This window comes from Pleurotus ostreatus, assembly GCF_014466165.1.
Source record: "Pleurotus ostreatus strain PC9 chromosome Unknown scaffold_1, whole genome shotgun sequence".
NCBI classification, from domain to species: domain Eukaryota; kingdom Fungi; phylum Basidiomycota; class Agaricomycetes; order Agaricales; family Pleurotaceae; genus Pleurotus; species Pleurotus ostreatus.
Window position 1 is genome coordinate 603,121 of NW_023503156.1, and position 25,584 is coordinate 628,704.

General features: G+C 55.4%; 6 protein-coding genes across 6 annotated transcripts; 2 read left to right on the top strand and 4 right to left on the bottom strand.

Annotated features, from left to right (window-relative positions):
- Positions 1–1,842: 1,842 nt before the first annotated feature.
- Positions 1,843–6,878, bottom strand: PC9H_000191 (uncharacterized protein; the record flags this gene model as incomplete). The annotated part of the gene is made up of 5 exons (XM_036769853.1): positions 1,843–3,824; positions 3,876–4,634; positions 4,686–4,957; positions 5,011–5,075; positions 5,127–6,878. The coding sequence occupies 5 exons, from the start codon at positions 6,876–6,878 to the stop codon at positions 1,843–1,845; spliced, it is 4,830 nt and encodes a 1,609-aa protein (XP_036635698.1).
- A 900-nt stretch (positions 6,879–7,778) lies between these two features.
- On the top strand, positions 7,779–8,451 carry PC9H_000192 (uncharacterized protein; the record flags this gene model as incomplete). The annotated part of the gene is made up of 2 exons (XM_036769854.1): positions 7,779–7,864; positions 7,917–8,451. 2 exons carry the CDS (start codon positions 7,779–7,781, stop codon positions 8,449–8,451), a joined length of 621 nt encoding a protein of 206 aa, XP_036635699.1.
- Positions 8,452–8,528: 77 nt separating this feature from the next.
- Positions 8,529–9,303, bottom strand: PC9H_000193 (uncharacterized protein; the record flags this gene model as incomplete). The annotated part of the gene is made up of 3 exons (XM_036769855.1): positions 8,529–8,717; positions 8,768–8,866; positions 8,917–9,303. 3 exons carry the CDS (start codon positions 9,301–9,303, stop codon positions 8,529–8,531), a joined length of 675 nt encoding a protein of 224 aa, XP_036635700.1.
- Positions 9,304–9,402: 99 nt separating this feature from the next.
- Positions 9,403–13,159, bottom strand: PC9H_000194 (uncharacterized protein; the record flags this gene model as incomplete). The annotated part of the gene is made up of 11 exons (XM_036769856.1): positions 9,403–9,965; positions 10,016–10,405; positions 10,462–10,801; positions 10,892–11,095; positions 11,151–11,348; positions 11,393–11,846; positions 11,899–12,083; positions 12,138–12,212; positions 12,273–12,505; positions 12,556–12,798; positions 12,859–13,159. 11 exons carry the CDS (start codon positions 13,157–13,159, stop codon positions 9,403–9,405), a joined length of 3,186 nt encoding a protein of 1,061 aa, XP_036635701.1.
- Positions 13,160–19,311: 6,152 nt separating this feature from the next.
- PC9H_000195 (uncharacterized protein) lies at positions 19,312–22,860 on the bottom strand (the record flags this gene model as incomplete). The annotated part of the gene is made up of 9 exons (XM_036769857.1): positions 19,312–19,347; positions 19,541–19,608; positions 19,725–19,835; positions 19,951–20,502; positions 20,578–20,690; positions 20,791–20,942; positions 21,073–21,863; positions 22,017–22,378; positions 22,550–22,860. The coding sequence occupies 9 exons, from the start codon at positions 22,858–22,860 to the stop codon at positions 19,312–19,314; spliced, it is 2,496 nt and encodes an 831-aa protein (XP_036635702.1).
- A 1,524-nt stretch (positions 22,861–24,384) lies between these two features.
- On the top strand, positions 24,385–24,935 carry PC9H_000196 (uncharacterized protein; the record flags this gene model as incomplete). The annotated part of the gene is made up of 3 exons (XM_036769858.1): positions 24,385–24,406; positions 24,470–24,576; positions 24,693–24,935. The coding sequence occupies 3 exons, from the start codon at positions 24,385–24,387 to the stop codon at positions 24,933–24,935; spliced, it is 372 nt and encodes a 123-aa protein (XP_036635703.1).
- Between the last annotated feature and the right edge of the window lie 649 nt (positions 24,936–25,584).

Consider the following 25,584-nt stretch of genomic DNA (forward strand, 5'->3'; position numbering starts at 1 on the left):
TTCGAATTTCAGTGTCAATACTCCATCAAAGTCAAACTGTCGGAGTGGTCGCCGAGCCGTTGCCGCATCGCGCTCGTCCTCTTACATGTCTGCCCACGAGAACGAGAAGAGTTTTTTTTTTTTTTTTTTTTTGGTCTCTGTTTAACGTCCATCGGAGGTGCTCCATGCGGACGGCTCTGTACTACCTGTATCCCGTACTACCTATATATACCTGGAAGTAAATAAAAGGGCCCCCATGCCCACCTTGACCCCTAGCTCGTCATGCACGACAGACGGACGGTCCTGGACCTCGTCCCCCTGCCGCCCAGCGACAGAAACCGCTGTTTTTCGGACGCTAGCGTGTTTATGGGCAGCCGAATGGTGTGGGTTGGACAGCTTCTTGGCCTAAAGCCTCCCTTGTTAGGTGCTCGTCCCGAGGGAGAGCGAGTCCGTGGCTATCTGTCAAGGTAAGAAGAGTAGAGTCTTGAGGTGGTCTTGAGGAAATGCCGCCAAAAAGAAGGACCTTGCCTACCCCGCCAGATGACGGCCCGCACGCGAGCAAGTCGCGGTTGCGGCCTTCATCTGCGCCGCTCCGCCCCTTCCCGCCCTTTCTCCTTCTGCCGTTCCTTTCTTCTCCCCTCCCGTTCCTTTTGCCTCTCCCTCTTCTCCCTCAGTACAGCCGCCCTTCTTGGTGCGAGTAGCTCCCCCTCCAGACTTCCAAAAGGGTTGTTGAACCGCCTTGTGCGCCGAACGAAGGCAATGGTGGCCTCCATACCTCCCGCTGTGGCCAGTAGCACCTTCATTGGCAGATCAAAGTTCTTGCACTCCGTCTGCATCGCCGCCCGCTCTGTGTCATATGCAGGGCACTCGATAAGGTAATGTCGGACCGATTCTTCCTTGTCGTTGCAGTGGGGGCAGAATGGTGAATCAGCCTTCTTTATTCGATGTAGGTGCTGATTGAGAGGGACGTGTCCAGTACGTAGTTGCGTAATGACACTTGTGCGGTTCTTCCTCCAGTCCCCAACCACGCCCAGGTACTTGCCGACCTTTAGCGTCGGGTCGATCCTGTCCAGCTTTGGTTTGCGAGCAGACTTCCGCCATGCCTTTTCCCAGCGAATCGGGATTCGCATGCGTGCTACGCGCCGTATGGCTGCTCTGCTAGCTGGTAGCATTGGGTAGTTAGTAAAGAGGGAGGGGCAGTGCTCAGCTGGTTGCGCCGTTCCTGTCGCCGCCTCTTTCGCTAGCACATCCGCTCGGTCGTTCCCTATGACGTTGTCATGCGCTGAGATCCAGTGCAAACTGATGTGAAGGGGGGCTGCGGCCTCTGCTGCCCTCTCCTTGGCTAGCTTCCACCTTAGGCAGCACATTTAGGGGTCTCGAAGACCATTTAATTTCGGAGTTGGAATAGATCCTGGAGACCCCAGCACGTAGAGACCACAAGACACGTACCGTACCGTATTGTGAATCAATCATCCAGTGTCGAGTGGCCTGGATGAGGCTTGTGTTAGACGAGCCTCGCTTACCTCCATTAATGGTCCGTCAACATTTATACTTACCTAGATTCACACAAGTCTTGAGGTTTCTCAATTCTTTATTTGTGATCTATTCCATGTAGCACTCATGTTGTTATCATGTTTCTCAATCTCAGTACAACATTGTGAATTGTCTGTCATATGGGGTTTATAGCACAAAGGTGTGTTTACAACAGATTCGGGCGTACAAAATAGTTACTGGGGCTACGGATGGCTACAAGAGAAATACAAAAGCTGGGGGATAGTCCTTCAAGGCTATGTGATACTAGATTGCGAGGGGTATTGCGACGGTTTGCGACGACTAATGGGACATGAGCACGAACATCCACACCTATGGCTCTGTTGCCTCCGTTTCGGAAGGAGCACCAGCAGGAGCGATGCTGGGGGACCTGGCACGAGATGGAGACTGTGGGCGGACGCGATAGCCCTCGGGCCTACGTCTCTCCCTGTACATGTCTCCGTAGCCGTCCCGATAGTAGTACGAGGGTTCGTGGAATCCAGCGTCGCGAGGGTTGCGCGGGTCGAAGTCGTAATCAGAGGGATAGCGAGTACCAAAGGGGCGATCATAGTAGTTGTGCCTCCGATCTTGAGGGTAGAAGTCGCGCGCTCTTGGATAGTCGTCTGATGGGTAACCACGGGAGCGGCGGTTTGGCTCGTTTTCATGTGGTACGAAAGCGGGGCCGCCGTCATTGGGCTCGTGGCTACGTTCGCGGCTGCGTGAGGGGTAGGGGCGGCAATTTGGCTCGTTTTCGTGTTGCTCGAAGGCGCGTCCGCGGGGGCCGTCAGGGCGCTCATGACTACGTTCACGGCCATGTGGGGGGTAAGGACGGCGATGTGCCTCGTCTGCATGCTCGCCGACTCGCTCGTACCCAGGATACTCATCATGACTGTGGTCACGGCTGTGGGCAGGGTAATCGAAGGGTTCTCGGCTTCGTAGGTAGTCGTGGTGTTCGTAGCTGGGGCCACTGTTGTATTCTCGCCCGTCAAGCTCCCCCATGCTCCCGGTGTGTGAGCCTGCAATCGATCGGGCTGGGCGAGGGTAGAACGCCCGGCGATACTCTTGCTCCCGGCGATACTCTTGCTCCCGGCGATACTCTTGCTCCCGGCGATACTCTTGCTCCCGGCGATAGTCGTGGACACGGGGCTCTGAGGGATCGAGTCGAGCGTCGGCCCGGGGAATGCCCTGATTGCTACCAAGATCGTCCTCAGATGTGCGGCCATATCCGCCAACTTGGACCGGAAATGTCGTCCTTCGGGGCAGGCCCTCGTATGGGGGAACACTGTCAAGGTCTCCTAACGAGGTTGATGGTGGCAGGCGGCGGCGGGGAACGGGGCGGAAAGTTGGTGTTCCACCATCGCCTTCAGGAGTGGTGAGCGAGGCTTCGGCGACTCCTTCAGGTGCGCCATCTGCACTTGCGTTCGAGGGTCTTTGTTTCGAAGTCCCGGGACTCAAGGTCGCAGGCGCTTCTGCGACACTGACAGCTGCCTTTGGCGGTTTCGTAGTGCTGGTTCGTCGGGCCTTCGTCGCACCTTTCGCGTCGTCTTTCAAGCTGCTGCGTTGACGAGCCTTGGCTTCACCTTTTGAGCCAGAGATTGGCTTCAACCCGGGTTCCACCTGCGAGGCCGCATTAGGTGCTGAATCAGCTTTCGAGGTGGCGAGTGGCGCCGCCTTCGGTCCCACATCTGAGGGGTTGGTAGCTTCGGTGGTGGGGCGGGCTGCCGCAGCTCTGGGGGCCTTGGGGTCAGGTACCTCGGCGTGCGCTGCAGCTTTGGACGACTTCTCAGCTTTCGAGGTGCTGGCGGCAGGCGTGGCCTTCTTGGGTGGCCCGGTAGGAGCGGGGACAGGCGCGGCATCCTTTGATGAGCTCTTGGGTGGCCCAGAAGGAGCGGGGACAGGGGCGATAGGTGCGGCGTCCTTCGATGAGCCTGCCTCAGCTGGTGCCGTCGCTTTCGAGGCCTTCCTGGGTGGCCCAGTAGGAGCGGGGACAGGTGCGGCGTCCTTCGATGAGCCTGCCTCAGCTGGTGCCGTCGCTTTCGAGGCCTTCCTGGGTGGCCCAGTAGGAGCGGGGACAGGTGCGGCGTCCTTCGATGAGCCTGCCTCAGCTGGTGCCGTCGCTTTCGAGGCCTTCCTGGGTGGCCCAGTAGGAGCGGGGACAGGTGCGGCGTCCTTCGATGAGCCTGCCTCAGCTGGTGCCGCGGCTTGACTCTTGGATTTCGAGGTCGCCTTAATGATAGGCATCGGCGTGCTGGTCGCATCAGGCATCGGCGTGCTGGTCGCATCAGGCATCCTCTTGCGAGGCGTAGGAATCACCACTAGGAAGCAAACTGTGAGCCATGTTTCTCGAGTGCTAATTCAAACCTTACCTTCGACTACTGATCGCGCTTTCTTCAACGGCGGAAGGGCATCATGGCTGCCTGCAGGCTGCTTGTTCAAGATCCCCTGAGGGGTCTTGACTTCGATTGCCGTATCAGGCGAGGCTTCCTGGCGTCGCAGCCTTTTGTGCTGTACGCCACGGGAGTCCTCATCAGAGACGCTGAGGGCTGATTCAGTGCCAGTGGCACGAGCCTTGCCTTTGCCTTTCCGTTCGGAACGCAGCACGCGCCGCTCTGCTTCGCTAGGCTCAGGCGCATCTGACTCACTAAGTAGAGCCCGCTCCTTGCGTTTCCGAATGCGTGTCCGTGCCTTGGACGGTCCATCTTCGTCAATAGACTCCACAAAGTTTGGAGAGTCCTCCTGATCCCCGGGCTTGAGTCGCCAAGGGCCTTGATCATCTACGCTAGAGTCGGCAAGCAATCGGGAGCCCCGCACGATTTTTGATTGAGGCTGCGGTGCCGCGTTGATGATAACTGGCAGCTTTCCGCGTTTATCAGCGTAGCGTTTTACGACAGCATCCGGGATTAGCTCGAATCTGATTTGCTGTGCGGCCGACGGACTGAGGTGCTCGAGGATGGAGTCGATGTGGACTGCGCTAGCCGCTGTAATGCCTCGCTGCTTGTCTTTCTCGTGCCCTGGAAATATGACGCCAACGGGGTAATTGACGATGCGCACTCCTGCGTTGGCTAGTACCCCCGGCATCGTGCTCCAGGGGAATTGATTCACGTTGAGGGAAAGGCCCACGGGTGCTAATGGACACATTTAGCAACATCAGGCAGCTATGAGAGACGGTGGCTTACCAGCTGCAGCCGACAGGGCATGCCGTGCTTGGTGATAACGATCACCTACTTTGGCCAAGCCTTCGCCGGGGGGGTCAGCGTGTTCACTTGAGATAGATATGACCGAGGGGGGGTTCTTCGAAGTCGAGGCCTTCGTGGCCTTCATAGGCTTCGCGGACCTTGTGGACCTTGTGGGCTTCAAGGGCTTTGATGGCTTTGATGGCTTTGATGGCTTCGTACCCTTGGGATCATCCTCGTCCTCGTCCTCGAGAATGGCGTCGGATACTTTGTTTCTGTTGTGGAGGATTAATTCAAACAACCATGCTAAAAAAGAAATGAAGCTTACTGAATGTAAGAGATAAAATGGGCTAGGTGATCACTGTGCTTCTTGCCCATCTTCTTTGCTAAGAACTGACGAAACGGTTAGCACATTTGTGAGAGGCAATCATGTTCCCCACATACCCCCTCCGCGAACTGCGTCTCGTGAATGAAGCTAAGGCCTTTGTCTTGATGGATGTTCGAGCCGCCAGCGACGGCGTAAGTCTCGAATCCCAACTCGTGGCCACGCTGCATTAATTCTCTCAAATCTCGGCAGTACTCGTCCCATTGCCCCCCACGTTGATGCACGGTCTGCGGTTGGCGTTCCAATTCGGCCAACGCGGTCAGGTTGTCAATGATTTCGGCGTGTGTGTCGGGGAAGAGCTGCTTGAATCGGTCGTAGCACCGAGACGCCACGGAGTTGTGCCACTTTTCCTCGCCTTCCTGCAAAGTCACTCCAGTGCGTTCCATGATGATGGCCGGTTTGCTGTGGTAGTAGCGAACCCATGCTCGCCATCGACCTTGTCCTAAGCCTTTGCCTGTACCCCCCTTCCTTTTATCCCACCTAGCTTGAATGAAATTCTCCGATACTCCTGCGAGTTCCGCGAGGCTTCGGCGAATGGGATCTAGGAGCCCGATGCCGCAATCCACCATGTCGAGTGCTTGTGTGAGAAGCCTGCCAGGGCGGCGAGGTGAGAGCTGGTTGACATCGTATTCTTCCTCCTCTTCCCTGTCATCATCAATCTCGTCTGCCGTCCTGAGCGCAATTGGTCGCTTGGGCAAGATGATGCCATAGTCGGCGGGATCGTTTTTCTGCCCCGCTACGTGGTCAAGAAGGTATCGCGATACGGCAAGGAGCCCCGACTTGGGTTGCTCTCTGATATCTGTGATCGGTATTTTGTAGACATCATGTTCCGGGTCGTCCTCCGCGGTATTGACAATGCGCAAGCTAATGACAGGACCCTCGGGTCCGTCGGACCAGTGGATCTCGCCGTGGTCAAGGGGTGCTAGGGCTGGAGGAGACGCTCGTGGTGACGGGGACCAGTGGATCTCGCCGTGGTCGAGAGGTGCTGAGGATAGGGCAGACGCTCGTGGCCGCTGTGGTGACGGGGATGGGGGTGGCGACATCATCTCCTCCCCGTCCGGGTCAAGTCGCAGTGCTGGGATTTTCCCTATGGGGTCTCGTTGTGCTGCTGAGGCTTGCGTAGTTCTGGTAGCTCGCGGTGTCAGCTTGATGGTTCGTTTGGCCCCATCTTTGAGGATGTCGTTGGGATCTAGAACGTCCCTCTTGCCGCCGCCGTGCTGGGGAAGAGCAGCCGGATCTTCAGTATCCGTGTCGCTGACCGCGTCAGCGTCCTCTTCATCCTCCCCTTCACCATCTCGATCTCCGAAGTCCGAGGGCTCATGGTCATCCTCCTGGAGCTCTTCATTGTCGCCTTGTTCCTCGTCACCGGCGTCATCGTCACCGGCGTCCGAGGACCCAGCTGGTGGCTCCTCGTCTTGCTCCTCATCATTTTCCTCGTCGCCCGCCTCGTCGCCAGCACCCAAGTCCGAGGGCTTGTAGTCTTCATCACTGGTATCTGAGGACCCAGCTGGTGGATCGTTTGGCGTGGAGTTGGTATCGTCGCCGTCGAACAGTCGGCTCGGATCTGTCGCGGCTGTCTGGTCGTAAATCGACATCATCGTGTCGACGTCTTCTAAAGGGATTTTGTGATGAGGGGGGGTGGCATATTCATCATCAGATTGATGCAAGGCTGCGGGTGAACTACAAAAAAAGTTGCTGTCGGCTATTGGCTGTGAGGCACCAGGCGCGATTTCGGCATCGTCAACCATCATTGACATATCGTGGGCGCCGTAGTCTGGTTGAGAGTTGTTGGGGTTGAACAAAGGGTCCATCGTTGGTAGATCAAAATGGGAGAGGGCGCTTCAGGAAGGAAACCTGGTTGCATGTCTGTCATTAGAGGGCTCCGTCCTCGCGCTATGAGGCTCACCAAGGAATTTTGAGACACAAATTATGTTGAAAGCACTTCAAGAAGTGCGGTGTGCCCAGACGGTCGTAAGCAAAACCAATCTTGCGGGCTCCGCTGAGTTGCTTTGGTGGAAAGGCGGTCACACAGGGCTTTTGAAGCCTTCGTTGGGTTGTTCAAGAGTTCAGTTGGGTTCCTGGTGGCAGAAAATGTGGTCAGATACAGTCTGAGAGCTCTTCGTCGAGGCGAGAGAAGGCGAGAGCCAAGTAGGGGAAGGGAAGAAAGAACGAATGAGTCAAGTCACTCACAGGACACCCCAGAACACCCCCGAGAATGGAAGCTCCATTTCAATGCCTTGCGACTCGTACACCGAACGATCGTCCTCGCCATGGTGCGGATCCGACTGACTACATCCAGAGGAGTGAGGACCATGTTTGGGTGAGAGTCAAGGTTGGTCAGCAAGCAAAGTCCAAGTTCGGCCCACCTCGAGGACTTGACGCCCAAAGGAGCAACCTCGAGGCATTTGGCATCCAAGATAGGCCATATCGAGACAGCACGTGTCCTCGTGATCGCGGACTCGGGACCCTCGCTTGAGCCAATGAGATTGCATATAAAACATGGCGAAAGAAAGACTTTTCCTCGTCCCGTTTACAGCATGGAAAAGGAGTCTAGAATGCACATTGGGGTAGCCACGATCTGCCCGAACAATAACATATGAAATTTGTGAGTACCCCAAGGATGCCGAGGTGCCCGATTTTGAGTGGACTGCAATTCATGCCGATCCAATCCATATTCTCTAGCACCGACTATACTCTTGTCCAAAACCACCATGGGACGAGCCTCAAAGTTCCACACTATCGAGGAACGACACTCGGGGCGAAAGGCAGCATCGAAAGCGTACTCAGCTGCGAATAGGTGAGTATATGTTTAGCTTTTCTGGCCCAATCGTAGCTCATAGAGGTCTTAGGTCTCAGCTTTGCGAGCGTAAACGAGCGTTGTACCGGAAGTCACGCAGCCGAAAGGGCACTCCATACATCAACAAGGATACTGCAATTCAATCTCTACCTACGGCACTCCTCGCCCTGGCTTCTGAGCCCCTCCCAACGTCGCCTCTGTTCCTAGAGGCCTCCGAGAGTGCAGACAACCTGGACGAAAGTGAGATCACACAATTCGACGGAGATCCCCCATACGTGGCACAACCTCCATCCACTGAACCCGACGGCGATTATTTAGAGAAGATGCTGGATGTTATGAGTGGGCGCCGGGCAAGGCACGAGAGGCAGAGGGACGCAGAGATGGAGTGCAAGTCTCACGAATGCATCGAACGTGAGTTGATTGATGAATTAGGCGAATGGGAAGCCCTTGCGACCATCCTAGAGACCTACGAGGCCAGCGCTAGCCACAATGCAATGGCTCGCAACAGACTGTGGTGGCGTGCACGCATCGTCAATAATCTCTTCGTCGCGGCCTCAAAGATTCGTGCGAGGGGATCTGGGGAATGAAGGTACTTATACATAGCTGGTGTACATATACACGAGCTTCTAGCTAGTAGATATGTACAACGAAGGTGATATTTGGACTACTGATTGCACCTCTGAGACCGAGGGACATAGACTGGTTGGGCCATCACGGCACGGTAAAGGTGGTGCCTCAACTCTCTAACCTCGAGTTCGGTAAGGGCAGGGACATGGAACCCTTGGAGTGCGGCTGCGATTCCTGCCAAAACCCATACGCCGCAATCGTAGCCATTCGTTTGCATCGCTTGTACCTAGTAGGTCAAATCAGCGACGTGCACATAGGATTCTGGGCGGCCCATACACAAGTGGGTTTGGCGGTCCATCCTTCTGTAATGACTCGACATGATTTGTACTGCCTGTTGGCCATGAGCACAAGCCGGGTGACGAGCTTCATGACATCCTAAGGAGCTACGTTAAAATACCAGGGGTCATTATCAATGAAAGACTTACTTCAACGTCCTGGTCCCAGGATCCGCGATGGCCGAAGCTATCGAACAAATACAAGGTGTGTGAGTGCGGAAGCGCGATGCATAGGACCCAATGGTTTTCCGGACTCGGTCGATGGATAGGTATGATCCATGTGGCCTTATTCCAGTATTCCGTAGCTCTAACTTGACCCCAAAAGTATTCATCGGCCGTGTTGTGACGAACCCGAACAAGATCGTGAGTGCTAAAGATAGCACATGCTCTCGAGGCGTCCGATGAGGGCAGCTGGGGTGCCGACAAGGAGTCTTGCAATAGACTTGCACATGCATTGATGCAAACATCGTCCAGCCACGATTCGGGGCTAAACAAGAGGCGGATGGAGTCAGGATACATGGAATATCGGCCGACCATACGTGGGGCACTGTCGTTCAGTAACTGAGCACAAAGGTAATTGATGCTCCGAAGCAGTGGCAACGTGTTGTAATCAGCACGCATATCATCCTAGAAGGGTCAGTAAACGCGCACAAGGTGGAAGAAGCATCGGACACTCACGGGTAGAGCCCAATGAATAGAAGCCAGGCGACCAGATACCGTTGATTCGCTGTCCTTATTTAACGCAATATGGTGGCGGTCGGTTAGATCACTGTGCTTAACCAGTGGCTTGATGTCGTTGTCCTGGTCGGCCCTTGGTGTCCTGGTGTGCTCAGAGTGACAAAGGCTGACTGGAGCCTCGATTGGGGTGACCTCCGTTTCCAAGCCGTCATCTGATGCATCTTCTGCGTTGTCAAGGATGTCGGAAAGGATGATCGCTTCAGGCTCAAGGAAGCGAGCTTCATCGGCAAGGACTTCATCGTCGTCCTTGGGATAATCGGCCTCTATCGAGCAGTCGACTGATGTCGTGAACGTCCCTTGATTTGAGGGAGTTGAGGGTGGCGTCAACCGCGTTGGATTAGGCCTCGACTGATCAAGTATCCCCCGAAGGCGCTTGCGGCTAATGAGTGAACATGCCCATCGAGCCTCAAGGCGTTCGATGGAGGCGAGGTACTGCTCTAAACGCAAAAGAAGGTTCTTATCTGCTTGAACCGTTAAGTAGATGGTGTGTGTTTCAAGGTGAAAGACTCACGACGAGGTATCGTCAATGCCTGACGTACTGCGGCTGATTCAGCAGTAAGCCAGAGACACATATTCTCGGCCTCGCGATGCAGTCGAACAGTTTCCTCTGTACAACGATGGATCTTCTGCATCGACCGAATGCCGTTCCGAACGTCGAGGTTTTCGAGCCATCGTGGCACCGCAGAATCAGACGGTGTGATCCAGACATCCTCCATGAGCTCTTGGGCATCACGAAGGCCGCTCAGCTGTGTTGGAAGTGGCTTAGGCAAGGGTACCAGCCATGTGGGGTCGTGCAATCTCTCGAGGGTCCCACAGAGCGCATTGAATTTATTGATGGCTGTGAGTAATGCTGGCCTTCGCTTTGTGATTGCGTTCCTTGTGCGCTGGTGAAGTTTCGTGCCTGGTATGGATTAGACAACAGAGCCAGACACATTAATAGTACTCGCCGTTGTGTACCTATTGATTGTTGTCGTCCGCCTACTGCTTGGTCCAGCTTGTCCCATTCGAAGAAACTGCCAATTGCGCGCTTTCGTATGTTGACTTTCAAGTCTCGAAGGATCAGGAGTATGCGAACAAATTCGAGGCTGCATTGCTTGAGCTCCGGGAAGCGATTCTGGACATTGAGGGTGTCGTAGATTTGATCGGCCTGCGTCCGAAGCTTCTCTCCTGTAAGTGTGAGCTCGGGAAGGAGTCTGGAGGCCAGCGGGGTCGTGCCTTTACTCAAGGCTTTTTTTGTGGCTTCAATCGTCGTGTCTAGCGAGTCTAGCTCCGATTGAAGGTTGAGGATGCTGTCGAGCTCCTGTTTCAGACGCATTGGGGCGTCTGAGCAACAGCATGCCATTAGTACGCGACTGCAAAAGTCACACTACTACTCACGGGCTTGAACAGACAATTGTGCCTCTCGTTGTAAAGCCCACTCATGTTGTAGCTCCTTGACAGTAAACCCAGAGTTCCGTACCACAGTCTCGTTCGCCCTCGATTCCTTTTGCGCAAAGGCATAGCGCCTTGTGAGCCAATCACCCAAGTCTTCACGATGCGAAGATCCGATGCTATTGAGCTGGCGGTCGACGAGCCATATCCGGCGAGATCTCTGTGAAATTATTCCCAGCAGTCAGTGACAGATAACGTTTGGAGAGATCGCCTACGCCTGATGTACGAGTGATCCCAATGAGCTTGCGGAGCCTCGACCACAGACGTTCTACGCCCTCGCCATCAGTAAGTCCGACACCTTCTCGAAGTCGTGGATTGTAGACTAGTTGGCAGGACCACTGGTGGGCGTACGCATGCATCGCACTGGTCGCGAATTCGAGTCTGGCAGTTATATCTGGAGGGAAGATATCATACTATGAACAGTGAGAATGGTCTGCGGGCCTCATATTTGACTCACCAACTCCATTGATCGGTTCAAGACGCAGCCTACATCGTAAAGGACGAGCACGGTCGAATTGTCGGGAATGCGCCGAAAGAGGTGTTGTATGAGAGCGACAGCGTACTTCTGCTGCTCACCGGGGGTATCGATGTTGGTGGTGAAAAGCGGAGCTCCGTGGCGACAGACCAGTGCACTAATCCCATGATCATCAAATTGTTCCACATTCGATTTAGCCTTGTTGTCGTTTGCAGCATCATGAGACTGCTTGCATTGATCAATAGCCTCATTGGGCACGACGGGCCTTATTTCCTTTGGTTTACCCTTTCGAGCCTTGTGAATATGAACGCCCACTCGATCAACTTGTTCCTTTGACAGGAAATACTCTGGTTTGTGAAATCTCGCGCTGTCGCCAGCACTGCGCCGATGTCGATGATGGAAGTTTCCGTCAACAGCGACGTGAAAGTCACCTCCCCTGTGATTTGACTGATGAGCTGGAGAGCCTCCCGCGGCGATACAAGGCTCACTCTGAAAAGGGGACACCGAACTTGTCTCCGCCGAAGCAGGCAGGGCATCGAATTTGCAGCTCCCTTGCAGGAAGCGAGGGGGCCTGATCAATTCCATGGTTGGCTAGCACTTCGTTGGGAAGTTCAGAGGATATATCAGGAGGAGAGGAGGTATTGTGGGGCTCGACCGTCGTGCTGATGGCTGACTTTTGCGCCTCGTGAACCATGGCGTTGACTGCGGCCTGAACTCGCTTGTCTACAAGCAAACGCAACGTGTCGTGCCATTGCATCGCATATCCGAGGCTTCGGCGAAAGGGTTCCTTGACTTCGTCCCCCTAGTGGGATGTGTAAATGAATGGTGCGCACTTGAATGAACTTCTAGACGAGAGGCTCACTGTTTGGTTGCTTGTAAGCATGTAGCCACGACGAAGGTAGTACTTCTTCAAGGCGTGGGACATCGCATGGACGGCGTCGCAGGATTCCTCGAAGAGAGAATGGAAGAGATTGAGAAGGTCGATCGAGATGGCAATTCGTGGCTGCGCCGGGGAAGTGGGAAAGAGACCATGGGTGACGAGGCGTTGGGGAATTGTTTGACATTTACATCCTTGCACCTCCAGCATCCGGAAGTCTGCACGAAATGAGGTATGGCCGATGACATATTATAATCAATGCACATACGGTCTGGGAATAAGCACAGCATATTGAGCGTTCTGAACTCGCAATCTATATTGCGGCCATTGGTGCATCCGCGGAGGATGCTGGATGGTGATGTCAGCGGTTTACCGATCGACTGGCGTTCATACTCGAGTAGGGGCTCAACGAGGGTCGGCAATAGGCTTGCCCAGCTGCTATACAACTTGCTGCTAGCCTCGCCACTGGCTTTCGGTGGAGGCGGCGCCGTCCCACGAGGTGTTGGAGGGTCTGGGGGGCATAGAATTTAGTCAATCCAGTGCTCCATATAGGTCGTAACAACAACATTACCCATGTCCATGTTGGTGATCATTTGAGCCGCGAGATTGTCCAGCGCATCGGAGGCGTTGTGTGCACGGTCATCATGCTCTCCTGAGGGTACATCGGGCACGGCAGTATCGGGCACGGCAGTGATGGTAGCCCCAGGGTTGGCTAGTAGTCTATTGAGCTCGTCCGTAAGGCGACGCTTCTTAAGGTCATGACCAAGGGGTCGAAGAACGGTAGGGCGACGAGGCGCCGCCTTCTTGGGACTGGTATAATGTTGTCCAAGACCCGGGACTACGATCTGCGACTTCCGCTGAGACTTTGGCATGGATAGACGAGTTGTTCAACGGTACTACAATACTGACTTATACAGGACATGGAATAGGGGGAGCAGAAGGCCATCGATTCATCAGGTAGCCGTCGTGGCTCAGCGGAGGCGAACGAGGCTGGCGTGGTCGAAGTAGAAGTATACGATACGGGAGCATGGCTTAAAGAAGCAGGAGGTATACGCAACGGGGATAGAAGCTGCCCCATCACATCATTTAGAAGTAAAGTTGATATGACGTACATATTACGTTTAAGAGCCTCGACCATGAAAAGGGTCTCCAGGATCTATTCCAACTACGAAATTAAATGGTCCTCGAGACCCCTACATGTACTGCCTTAGGTGCTAGCTTCAGCATATCCTCAACCTGCTCCAGGATGTATTGTCCTGTGCCTTTCTTGCCCGATTCCAGTCGTTGAATCACGGACTGATTGTCCATGTAGATCTCGATCTCTCCCTGTAAGTTTCTCGTCAGTACCTCGTTCGACGCGAGAAGAAGTCCCACCGCTTCGGCATCAAAGGTGGTGTAGTGTGTGAGCGGCCCTAGTGTGTGGCTTGTTGCTGTGACTTCCCCTTCGCCTTGACGAACGACTGCTGCTGCCCCTGCTCCACCCTTATACCCTGAGCCGTCGACGTAAATCTTGTAGTCTGCTGTCGATGTAGCTTCCCGCTCCTTAGAGTTGTCCCGAGAGGCTGCTATATGAGTTGGGATTGGACAGGCGCTACCAAGCCTCCTGTGTGAGGTTGCCTGGATGACCTCTGTTTCTGCCGGCTTGAGGTCGTAGAGCCTCATGAGTGCGATGATGGGAGAGACGTGACCGCCTTGATAGCTGTGGGTCCACGACAAGATCTCGCCCACTGGGTGCGTGCCTGGGAGTGTCGCCGCTCTTGCTGCGTTCCTGTGGCAGATGAAGTCCAGTGTGTATTCCAGGGGCGGGAGGCTGGCATGAAGGTCCAGCACGTCGTTGGCGGTGGTGCGCATGGCTCCAGAGATTGCTAGCGCTGCTACCCGCTGCGCTTTGGTGAGGATTTTCAGAGTCCTTACTGAGCCTACCCTGCGCTTGCGCCCTGCAGGTAGACGAACTGGTGTATACCAAACATCCAGTGCATAAGTTAGCTTGGGGATGGCAACGGCAAGATACAGCTGCCTGAGGAGTCTGGAGCTGATCCCTCCCCCGACACGGCCCAGCCTCTTGAAGGCGTTGATCCATTGCACAGTCTTGCTGAGGGCCGCTGCTGTCTGTTCCTTCCACCGTAGGTGCTCGTCGATTATAATCCCTAGGATCTTGTATGACGACTCGCGCGTGACCTCTTGGCCTTGTAGTAGCAGGGTGGGGTGCTCGGTGTCGTTTGGCGTGAAGTTCATGATCCTGAGCTTGCTGGACTCGAAGCGGGAGTTGTGGGTGGCCGACCACTCGTAGCCCCCTCCACGACGAGTCATCATGTTGGACAACTTACGATGTGCTCCCCGCAAGGTTTTGGCCTCCACGATGAATGTAACATCATCAACGTAGGCAATGGCAGCCTCCCCCTTGTCATCAGCTGGGACGTCTACTAGGTCAGCGTTGTAGAAAAGATAGAGGATCATTGAGATAGGGTCCCCTTGCCCAATACCGTTATCCACGTCAATCCAGTTGGACTTGTAGTCATCGAAGACCATTGTGGTCTGTCTGTCGGTAAGGAGGTTCCGTACAAAGTTGATGAACTCCGGTGGAATCCTGCGCTTACGAAGGTTGGTCAGTAGCTGGTCAGTTACCGCGTTTGGGAAGGCGGCTTCAATGTCTAGGAAGAGTGCAGATGCCACTTTCCCTTCGCTCCACGCCTTCTTTATTTTGGTGGTGAGCGTGTGCAGTGCATCGCTTGTCGTCCTTCCTGGGCGCCCCCCAAAGTGGTGGCTGGGAAGGAGATTGTGCTTTTCGCACATTTCCACCATGTCCTCGGTGACCAGTGCTGTGAGGACCTTCCCCATCGTGTTGAGTAGGGCGATCGGCCTCCAGGCCTTGGCCAGGTCATATCGAGGTTTCCCCGGCTTCTTGAGGACAATGGTGGTCCATCTCTTCCAGGCTAGAGGGTAGTGATCCAGTCGCAGGACTGCTTCGTAGATCTTGGTTAGTATGGGGGCGAGCGTACCACTGCACTTCATGAGGACAATGTTCGGGATGCCATCCGGTCCGCAGACCTTGTATGGTTTGAGCCTGGCAATGACACTGCTTGTCCTGTGTAGCGAGGCGGTGAACCTGTGAGGAACTGGCTCTGGGAATGCCTCGGGCGCCGTTGCTTGGAAGTCTGGGGGGCGTTTGGGAAAGAACATGTTGGCGAGCATGTGCCCTTTCTCCTCATTGGAGGCGACCTCCTTCTGTGTACCATCGGGCATGCTAAACTTGAGAGAGGGGACACACACCTTGCCTCCGTCTGATCCCGGACTGGAGATGTATCTGTTAGCTATCCACAGTTCCTGTGGATCGAGGTCTTCGAGGAATTCTTCCCAGTGTGCTGTCTTTGTCTCTTCTAGCCGCCGCTTGTATTTGTTGCCAAGTTGCCGTGCCTCATCGTGGACTGGCAATGCCACTCCCCGAAGTTTGTGTGACGCTCGCTTCGCCCTAGTGTGTTGTGTGCGGAGGGTCTCCAGTTCTGAGTTCCACCACCTGCGATTGTAGGGGGCAGTGCCACTCTCCTTGATGGTGTCCTTGATAACGCCCTGCAGGAGCCCTGTGAGCGCGTCCACGGCGACATTGACATCCTGGGTGGCGGTAAGGTGACTGGGGATACCGGCGGCTGGGAGGCGTGCTGTGAGCTCATCGTTGAAGGCCTTCCAGTCCACGAGACGGAAGTTGCGTGTGCGTCGTTCCTCCGCTAGGTCGGTAGCGAGGTCCAGAACGGTGTCTATGGGGTAGTGATCTGCACCTGCAGGGGCTTCCCCCGGATGCACTTCGCAGACCAAAATCCTATCAATAAGATCAGCAGATACGAAGACATTATCAACTCGATACTCGTTTTTCGTCACCATGTGCTCCAATGTGGGAACCCCAGGCTCTAGTGCCATCTCCATCTCGAAATCGGATGTGAGATCGATAAGCAGCTGAGCGTCATCACGGGCCTTGTCTGTGAAAAGGTGGTGGTCAGCTGGCTTGTCCCACCATTCATGGTGTCGGTTGAAGTCTCCAGCCCAGATCATTAGTGGGTGCCTGTACTTCAGCTGCAAGCCCAGGGCGGTCTGTCGGACACTGTCAAGAGCCTGTGAGTGGTTGCAGTCGTTATAAATATTGAATATGAAGATGTCGCCAGCATCGGAAGTGAGGCGTAGAGCAGTAACATCGCCAGTCCCGGGAATGGGTAGCTGGTCGTAGGCATCAGTGCTGATCCTACTATTGACCAAGATCAGAGAGCGCGTGGGGTATAATTCATCGGCCTGCGAGTAGGGGTAGAGTGGGACCCAGTTACGGTTGGTACGTGTTAGTTGTGCGTGGCATAGGTAGGGTTCTTGAATTAGCAGAATGTCAAAGTCTTCGTGTAGTGGGGTGTTGGAGATTGTTTGCTGGGCAGCCGACGACTTGTTGAGGTTGTACTGTCGAATACGAATGCTGTTGGATGGTTTGTCAGTCATGAGGCTACGGGTGTGGGGGACTTCTCTGTCAGTAGTGTCGGCGGGGCCTGGTCCACGGGTAGGTTCCATCTGGAGTCTGACCACTCAGTGCCAACCGGCGGCGGGGAGCGACTACTACGTGTGCGTGTCGCGGTAACCAATGGCTTGAAGATGTCAGGTAGTGTCGTCTGTAGCAACTGATCCTTCTTGCTCTGTCGCCAGTCGCAGTCCGCAAGGCTGTAGTTTGAGACCCGACCCGAGTAGAAGGGAGAGCGGCGCTGGGTCCAGGGCTCCTCGGTGGGGAAGAAGGGCAGGCAATTACCCTCCAGCCGTTCGTCAAGCATTTTCTGGAGTTTGAGTCGTCCCGGACACGAGCGTTCCCAGCTCGCGTGCCCCCCGATGCGGCAGGTGACGCAGGCGTGGGCCTCCTTTCGATTCAGCTGGGGGCAGTCCCCAACATTGTCGTGATGTTGGGCGCATGTAGCACATGTCGTGAGCGGAGCCGCACAGGCACTGGCAATGTGGCCGTAAACCTGGCATTTGAGGCAGCGCAGCGGCTCTGTTTTGCTCTTGTGGCAGCGATAGTTGGTGTCTAGGAAAGTGAGTCCCTGTCGAAGGATGAGGTTAGCATTCTTTGGTGAGGTAAAAGTAATGGTTGCATGTCCGTATTGCTGATTCTTTCCGCGACGTTCCGCCGGTTTCATCCACTTGATTAAAGTGATAGCGTTGGGGGGGAGGCCGTTCTCCTTCTCGACACTCAGGCGGGCTTCATCCATGTCAATTGACTGGTCCACTGGGAGGTATAAGGCCTTGATGGTGTACTTCTTTTCTTTAACGATGGCGCCAGGGCTGAAGACGGCCATGAAGTTTGTGAGGTGCCCTCCAGTCGCAAGCCAGTCCTTAACCTCTGCCGAATTCGCTTCCAGGAGCACCCCTCCTTTTTCGAGCTTGATACAACTGACGAATGTCCAGCTGGATTCGCCTCCGACTTGATGGAGTGCCTCAGTAGCCTTTTTCGTAATACCTAAATTTCCCACTGTGGTGGGGTAGAGTTGAGTACGCCCTGCAGGTGGGTCGATGAGGATGCGTCTGCGATCCCGTTCCATCCTGGCCTGCGTAGCCGGCTGTATGAGTGCCGGTGCCGAGGGGGCGGGAGCGCCAGCAGACACCACGCCAGCATATGACTTTGGGGTACTCTCTGCCGTGGCCTTCAGATCCCCGGTGGCTACTTTTACTACGTCAGTACACTTGTCGAGTTCACGACCTGCCTTTATGACGCCTTGTCGGACTGCTGTGACTGTTTCCTTGGTCAGATCGGTCAGTTTCTTGGTGAGGTTTCCTGAGATTTCCTTTGCCGCGTCCCGCAATGTGTGGGTGACCTGCTCCGTGACCTGCTGCAACAAAAGTTCGTCCTGGACCGTGGCGAGGGCGTAAAGGAGCTCGCTTGTCCCAGTATCCTGCGACCGTGCAGCTACTCTAAATAGCGCGTTAGTTACAGTACGGAGGTCGATTTTACCCATGAGTCCAAGCAACCCGGCATCCCGGAGGTGCTTGGTGGCCTTGCTGAGGGGTGTTTCCGCTTCGGCATCCGGTGTTGGGATCTTGGCCCGCTTCCGGGGGGGGCAGGGCATGCCGCAGGTGGGAGTGCCCAAGTTTGTTTTTGGAGTAGCTGCAGTCGCTGGGGACGCTGAGGCAGGTGCACCCGTGCTCTTGTCCTTGCGCTTGGTGCCTGCCAGATTGGTCGTGGAGTGGGGGAAGGGGAGAGTGCTCTGCTGTAGAATTGTGTGTGGGGGGGGCTCGTGATCCTTAAATGGCTCCGTGCGATTGGACCCCGCCTGGTTTCTTGCCTTGATCCTGTCCAGCGTTGCTTGAAAGGTGAAATTGCTGAGGCCGCCGTCTTCAGACTGGGTGGATCTCGCCCTGGCCCTGATCTTAGGTGTTGGCGTTGGCTGGTCGGAGGTGGAGTGGTAGTCGTCATCATCGTCATCTTCATCTTCAGTTGCAGCATTGCGCACATCAAGGGAGGCGGTCGGTCCCGCGCGATTCTCTGTCTTTGCGCGGTCAGCCGAGCGAGCGGGAAGGAACCAGTTACTTAGATCGAACACGGGCTTACTCCCCGAGTTGGAGCTATTCATATCACCTCTTTTCTTCACTTTCTATGTGATCTTACCGTGTAGCATACCCGGAATTTGGGCGGGCGCTTAATCTTGATGATCGTGGTAAAAGGAAGAGAGAGGTCCCACGAGAAGAGTAGCGGGAGGGCGCGGTGCTCATTTGAAACCCACAGCATTGATACAAGAATAGGAGATCGGGGTACATAGGAAAGTAGGACGTATACTGTATAGATAAATACAGAGCAACCAAGCAGAAGATACTACGTTACATACAATACACAAGTAGCCATTGATAATCGGGAAACAGGGAGGACACGATGACATACAATTACATAGAATGACATAGAACGACATACAATACAAGACAACGCCGGGGGCTCAGAGATTGCGATAAAGAGATAAATATTGGGGACTCAATCGACTCGATTGAGTGCGATCGAGGTGGATTGACGCTGGGTTCAAAACGCGTACTCCCGCGCGAGCAGTTCGGCCATCTATAAACATGTTTTTCAGCGTAAGTGCGTGCTCGACTTTCAGGAAACGGGGCGGGAGAAAGGGGTGGATAGGGGATTAAGGGTATTTAAGGAGATTTAAGGAGATTTAAGGAGATGGAAGGAGATGGAAGGATGGAAGGGATGTAGGGAAGAGTGACAGGAATGGTGTACGGGCAGAAAATAAAATACGGACCTTCTCTCCAATCGCATACGCCACAGCCTGCGTGTGTCCGGCTACGGGGAACGGGATGACGCTCGTATCTATGATATGATACACAGTATAAGCATGTAAGGGAGACGAGGAAATGAGGAAATGAGGAAATGAGGAGAGATTGGGAGCATGCGGGTAGGGAAGGGGAGGGGAGGGGAGGACGTACCGGCTACGCGCAATCCCTCGACGCCTTCGACGCGGAAGCGCGTATCGACCACGCCATCTCCGAGTACGGCTGTAGACGTCTTCATAGCGCACGTACCGCCGTAGTGCCATACTACCACAACAAGATAACATGAGAATCGAGTTACAAAGGGTGACAAAGGAAAGGAAAGGAAAGGAAAGGAAGGGGAGAGGGAGACAGAGACAGAGAGAGAAGGAATCATACTCACGCGTCGTAACCCTCTGCCTCACGACCTCATCCAGCTCCGCGTCGCCCTTCTCGCCCACCTCCTCAAGATACGCCCTCCACGCCGGCGCGCCCAGAATCGCATACGCGCGCCGCACAGCCGCGCGCAGCACACACCGGTCGACGGGGTCTTTCAGCTGGTTCACCACTATGCGGGGTTTCTGGGGCGTCTCGGCCGCGGGGCCCTCAGCGCCGCGCAAAGTCAAAGTCGAAGTCGAGGTCGAAGTGGGGGGGATCTCCACGTATCCCCGCGAGCGCGGCACGAGGAGCACCGTGCTGACGGCGATGTACGACGATGCCGTCGCGTCGGGCGCGGGGGCGAGGCCGTGCCCGTAGTGGATGAGGTGCTCGATGTGCGGGGCGTTGGAGCGGAGGAGGACGTGCGTGTCTGTTGGGGTTGGGGGTATCAACGTGGATGGAGGAGCGGAGGGTTGCAAGGGTGGGGGAGAAGGACGGGAAGAAGGATGGGGCGGGGTGAATAGAGAAGAGAGCTCGGCGTGCATGTTGCTGTACGCGAGCCACTCGTACGGAAGACCTATTTTACATTGAGTAATCATCGATCATCAGCTGGATGTCCATTATATATTGATGAAGAAATGGTACTACGCACCGCTCATCAGCCCGCTGCGCTCCGTCGCCCACTGGTGCAGATGCGGCGCCGAGGTCACGAGCGAGGCAAACGTTTCGACCGTATCCTTGCGGTGCGCCGGGCGCAGTTTCGCGCTGTATACATCATATTACAGCAATACAGGTAATACAGCAATACAGCAATATAGGAATCAGATACCGTGTACACCAGAGGGTAAAGATACGAGCAGCTCACCGGACGTCCACGAAGGGGTGCTCCCACAGGTTCCTGCCCACGCCGGGCGAGTCGCGGACGAGGGGCACGCCGCGCGCGGCGAGGTGGGGTGCGGGGCCGATGCCTGATTGCAGGAGGATGTACGGGCTCTGGATGGCGCCTGCGCACAATATCTACATCCACACATCCACAATCCACACATCCACACACCCACAAAGTAATAGTCGAAGTCAGTTGACAGGAGCAAGGAGCTAGGAGCAAGGAGCGAGGGGCTGGATAGGGACAAACAGAGAATGCACTCACCACCTCCCTCCGCGCACGCACGACCCCGAATCGCGTCTGCACGCCCACCGCCTTCTTCTTCTTCCCCTCCTCCCCATCGACATCGTCCTCGAAAACGACACGCTCGACGCGCAGACTCGTCCAGACCTCGAACTTCGCCCTCGCCCTCGTCGGAGTTGTAGGAGTTGCAGGAGTTGCAGGAGCAGGAATCGCACCAGCAGGAATTAAAGGAGAAGAAGCGGACGCGGACGCGGTATCCGCCTCTCGTGTTTGTGGAAGTAGAAGCGGATCGACGATCGCCTCGAAATACCCCAGCGCCGTCGACCGAGCCTGCGCCGCATCCACGCATTCCGTCAGTTCTCCGAATACATCAGCCACTCCCTCTCTACCTCCTCCCTCTCCACCTACGCCTCCACCTACGCGCGCACCGGTATCAGAACCCCCGAGCTCCCCCAACCCCCCATTCACCCCATTCACCCCCAACCCCCCATTCACCCCATCATCTACCCCATACACCCTATCTACCGCCGAATCAAGCACGCGGAACCCGCGCTCCTCGAGCGCGCGCCGCGCGACGCCCGACCAGCGATGCAGCCGCGGGCTCTGCGAGATGCGGCGCGTCTTGATCGGGGGTGTGGGAGTGGGGGCGGGGGCGGGGTGGGTGGGAGTGGGAGTAGGGGGATTGGTGGGAGTAGGATGGGGAGGAGTAGGATTAGGGAGAGAGGGGGACACCGCGCGGTCGAAGCACGCGCCCATCCCCGCCCACGAGAACTCGTCGCACCCGACGAGGGCAGCCCAGAGGTCGTAGTCGGCTGCACAAACAAACGAACGAACGCGGGATGGGGTGGGGGTAAGCATCAGTTATTGTTAATAACAACGAGGAAGAAACGAAGGTGGAGGAGGGTGGGTATAGGTATAGTGTACAGATATAGATATAGTGTATAAGGTATAGGCTTGGGACGCACCTTTCGCACCCTTCGTCCAGATCCCGAAGTTGATACACGTCGAGCCGCCGAGGACTTTGCCGCTGTTGAGCACCAGCTGCTTCGGCTTCGGCTTCGGATTCGGATTCGCGCCGTGCTCTGTGCCCTGCGCTGCACCTCCTTCCCCGTCCTTGTTATCCTCGGTATCCTCGGTATTCCCGTGCTCGTGGTGGCGCTCGTGTTCGTGTCCGTGCTCGTGTCCGTGTTCGCGCTCGTGGTCGTCCTCGTGCTCGCGCTCGTGCTCGTGGTGGGTAGGATACGCATAATCGAACGCGGAGCGGTGGAGGGCGCGCGTCTGCAGGATGCGCGGGACGCAGTTGTTGAGCTCGGGGCTCTCTGCGGGGCTGCGTCGAGCGATGAGCGATATCAATGGGATAAGAGGAGAGGAGGAGATGAGATGGGGGGAGAGGAGATAGAGGTCGTAGCGACAAAATAAAGGGATCCGAGGATACAAGGGATCAGAGGAGGAAAGGAGATCGAGATCGAGAGCGAGAGCGAAAGGGAGTCACACGCACTGCATCCCAGCCTCGACCAGCAGCACGCTCGCCCGCCCCTGCGTGCGCGCGTACAGCCGTGTCGCGAGCGCACAGCCCGAGGGGCCGCCGCCTACCACGATGAAGTCGAATTCCTGCGGTAGCGCACCATGTCCATCATCACCATCATTTCCACCATGTCCAACTACATCTACACCTCCATCTACATCTCCATGTCCATGACCATGACCACCTCCGGATTGTCGGGTATGCGAATCCGAGGAGGTGCCGGGCGGAAATGTGGAGCGGACGGTCGGGATGTGGGCGAAGGAGTGGATGTACGGCTGCGGCATCGCGGTACCTGCAGAGGACCAGTTACTTGGGGCTCTCGACTTTCGCAGACGACTCTGACGGTGTCGATTAGTGATTATGGATTGAGGATTTAGGATTTAGGATTGAGGATTGAGGATTGAGGATTGATATTGAGGATTGAGGCCTTGAGGATTGAGGATTGTCGATTGAGGCCTTGAGGATTGAGGATTGAGGATTATCGCTGGAGATGGGAGACGGGGGACGGGAGACGGGGGTTGGGTCAACGCAGGTCCTTGAGAAAGACGCCTCAATAAATAACGGAAACATATCCATATCCATATCCATATCCATATCCATATCCTGATCCAGCGATCCAGCGAGCGCTCCTCACATATCGGAGAAGCTGACTTCGCCCACCATGATTGCACCATGATAGTGAAGACAATAAGCGTATCATCGGCGCTCCTTGGCCGTGCGCGTGCTTATTTGAGAGCAGCTTAACGCGGACGAGGACTCGGGCATCGGGCTCGGGCATTGCCATGGTGGGTTGGGGATGGTTGGGGTTGGTAGGTATGTTGGTAGGTGGACGAGAAGACGAACCTCCTCCGTCGCTCCATCTCCCTCCATATAACATGCCCAGTCCCACATCGCATGCCCTCTTCCTCCGACTCCCGAGGCTCCCAGCATCGTTCTGCGGCCTGCCTGGCTACTCCAACGTTCATCGATGCATCCTTGCGCGTGTATACCGACACGGCGGCGCCGGCCATCGCGAGTCCTGTCTAGCATGCACCCCACCCTCCGAAGCCCCAACTCCTCAAATTTCTCAAATCTCCAATCAGCGTTCCGATAACCAAACTCTGCGATTTGCGTTTGCGGAGACAAAGGGAAGGGAAGGGAAGACGCGGTTGGCGCGATTTCAGCGCCGTCGGCAGGGGAGCAGTCGACCATTGAATATTGAATATTGGGTGACGCGTGCGTTCACATGCACATATAGGCGGATACGAACGTATTTCGAACTTTGGGAGTATGTAGGGTTCGTGGGTGACACCGTTGACGCGTTGACGTCGCTCCCTCCTCGAGCTCGATCCCTTTCCCCAATCGTCCCTTCTTCCCCTCGATACGCCCCTATTCTGGCGATGTACGCTCCGATCGGTCTTTCCTGCGCATCCTCATTGACATCTCCTCACCCATCTCCCCACCCATCCAATATCCAATATCCACCACTGACTCCTCTTGCGAACCCCTGAGTCCGGATCCGTCATTATTATGGGTTATGGATTATGCATCAGAGCTATTAGGCTTTGCTTCCGTCATGGCTCGTTCATACCCGCGGCGGTGCGCGATGTCTTACGTATCCGTATCCTTACCCACTAGATGACTTTGCTATAAGTAGGCTTCACGGCGGAATATGTGCCCAAGTAAAACACGGACGCCTCTCCGCTAGCACTCCTCAGCGTATCAACCACGAGCCTACCCTCAAATTTTACTACGCACTACGCAAGGCGACCCGCCCTATATCATAGATATCACCTCGCCGCCTTCACATCAACTCCAGCGGTACATAAATGACGATACCGATTGAAATACGTGAGTCCACCCAACGTTACCTTTTACCAGGGAAGCACACTTAATTGACCTTTTGTTGAATAGGCAAAGACGGCGAGGAGCTCGATGCGGAGACCTCGAGCGCGCGGGTGAACGCGCGCCTTGACGAGACTACGGCGGAGATGCGGGAGGCCTGGCGGACGGCTGCGATGGTGAGATTTTTCTTCTATTCTTTTCCTATCCTCTCCCTGTGCATCACGTCATGTCCTACTCTCTCCCTATTCTCTCTTTCCACCACTTCACGAAACTCACCAAACACCCACCACAGCGCCGCAGCTCCAGACCCAGACACGCCATCACCGAGAAACACATCTTCGTCGCCGTCCCGCCGATGCACGGTCTCAGCGAATTCGCGCATCCAGGCAATTGCTGCAATATTACCTCAGACAGCTATGGTGCCGGCGCCAGTCCTACCAGCCCTACCTCGCCAACGCGCAATGCCGCTGGGACGATTGTGGGGTACTCGATATCCGCGCAGCCGCTGTATCAGCACCATCAGCAGCAACGGTAGAAAAAGCAAATTTCTTTCCTTCTAAAAGATAAAGTGGAGAGTTCGCATTGATATTTTATATTTTTATGTTATGTATGTTAATCCAGAGCATTTGTTGTTCGTAATTTATTCGCTTGCGGTCATAAGCACACGACACACCATTGCCTTGACTTCGTTACCCTTGCACTCGTCCTCGATGTATCCCGACATCGCGACGCGCGACCCCCGCATGTAATGTCAGTGACGTGCCTCGGATGATCGTGGAGAGTCGGGCGTAGTATGGCGGGCGTAAGCTCAGTGCCACGTTGGCACTACTCCAAGAAGGTAGAGACAGCTCTGCATATCCTGACTTTGTTCGCGATGGACTTGTGGTCTTTGGACAGCGTGGATGCTATCTCTGGGTCTGCTGGAGCTGCTGGAGCAGGAGGTGTTGGCGCTATGGGGACGTCGCGAATGAATCGCAGCCCCTCGTCCTTCGACTCTGAGAGAAGGAATGAATGGCTTCAAAGTTCGCGCTACTGCTCGACGATCGTAACTTAGCGAATCGCGGTCTATCCTGTTTAGGAGCCCAGAGATGCTGACCTGATTAACCCAGGCTCCGAGCGTCGGCTTGTAGACGCGGGTGACTTCTGCACGGCCAGGGGACAGGGGAGAGATTGATTGACCTTTG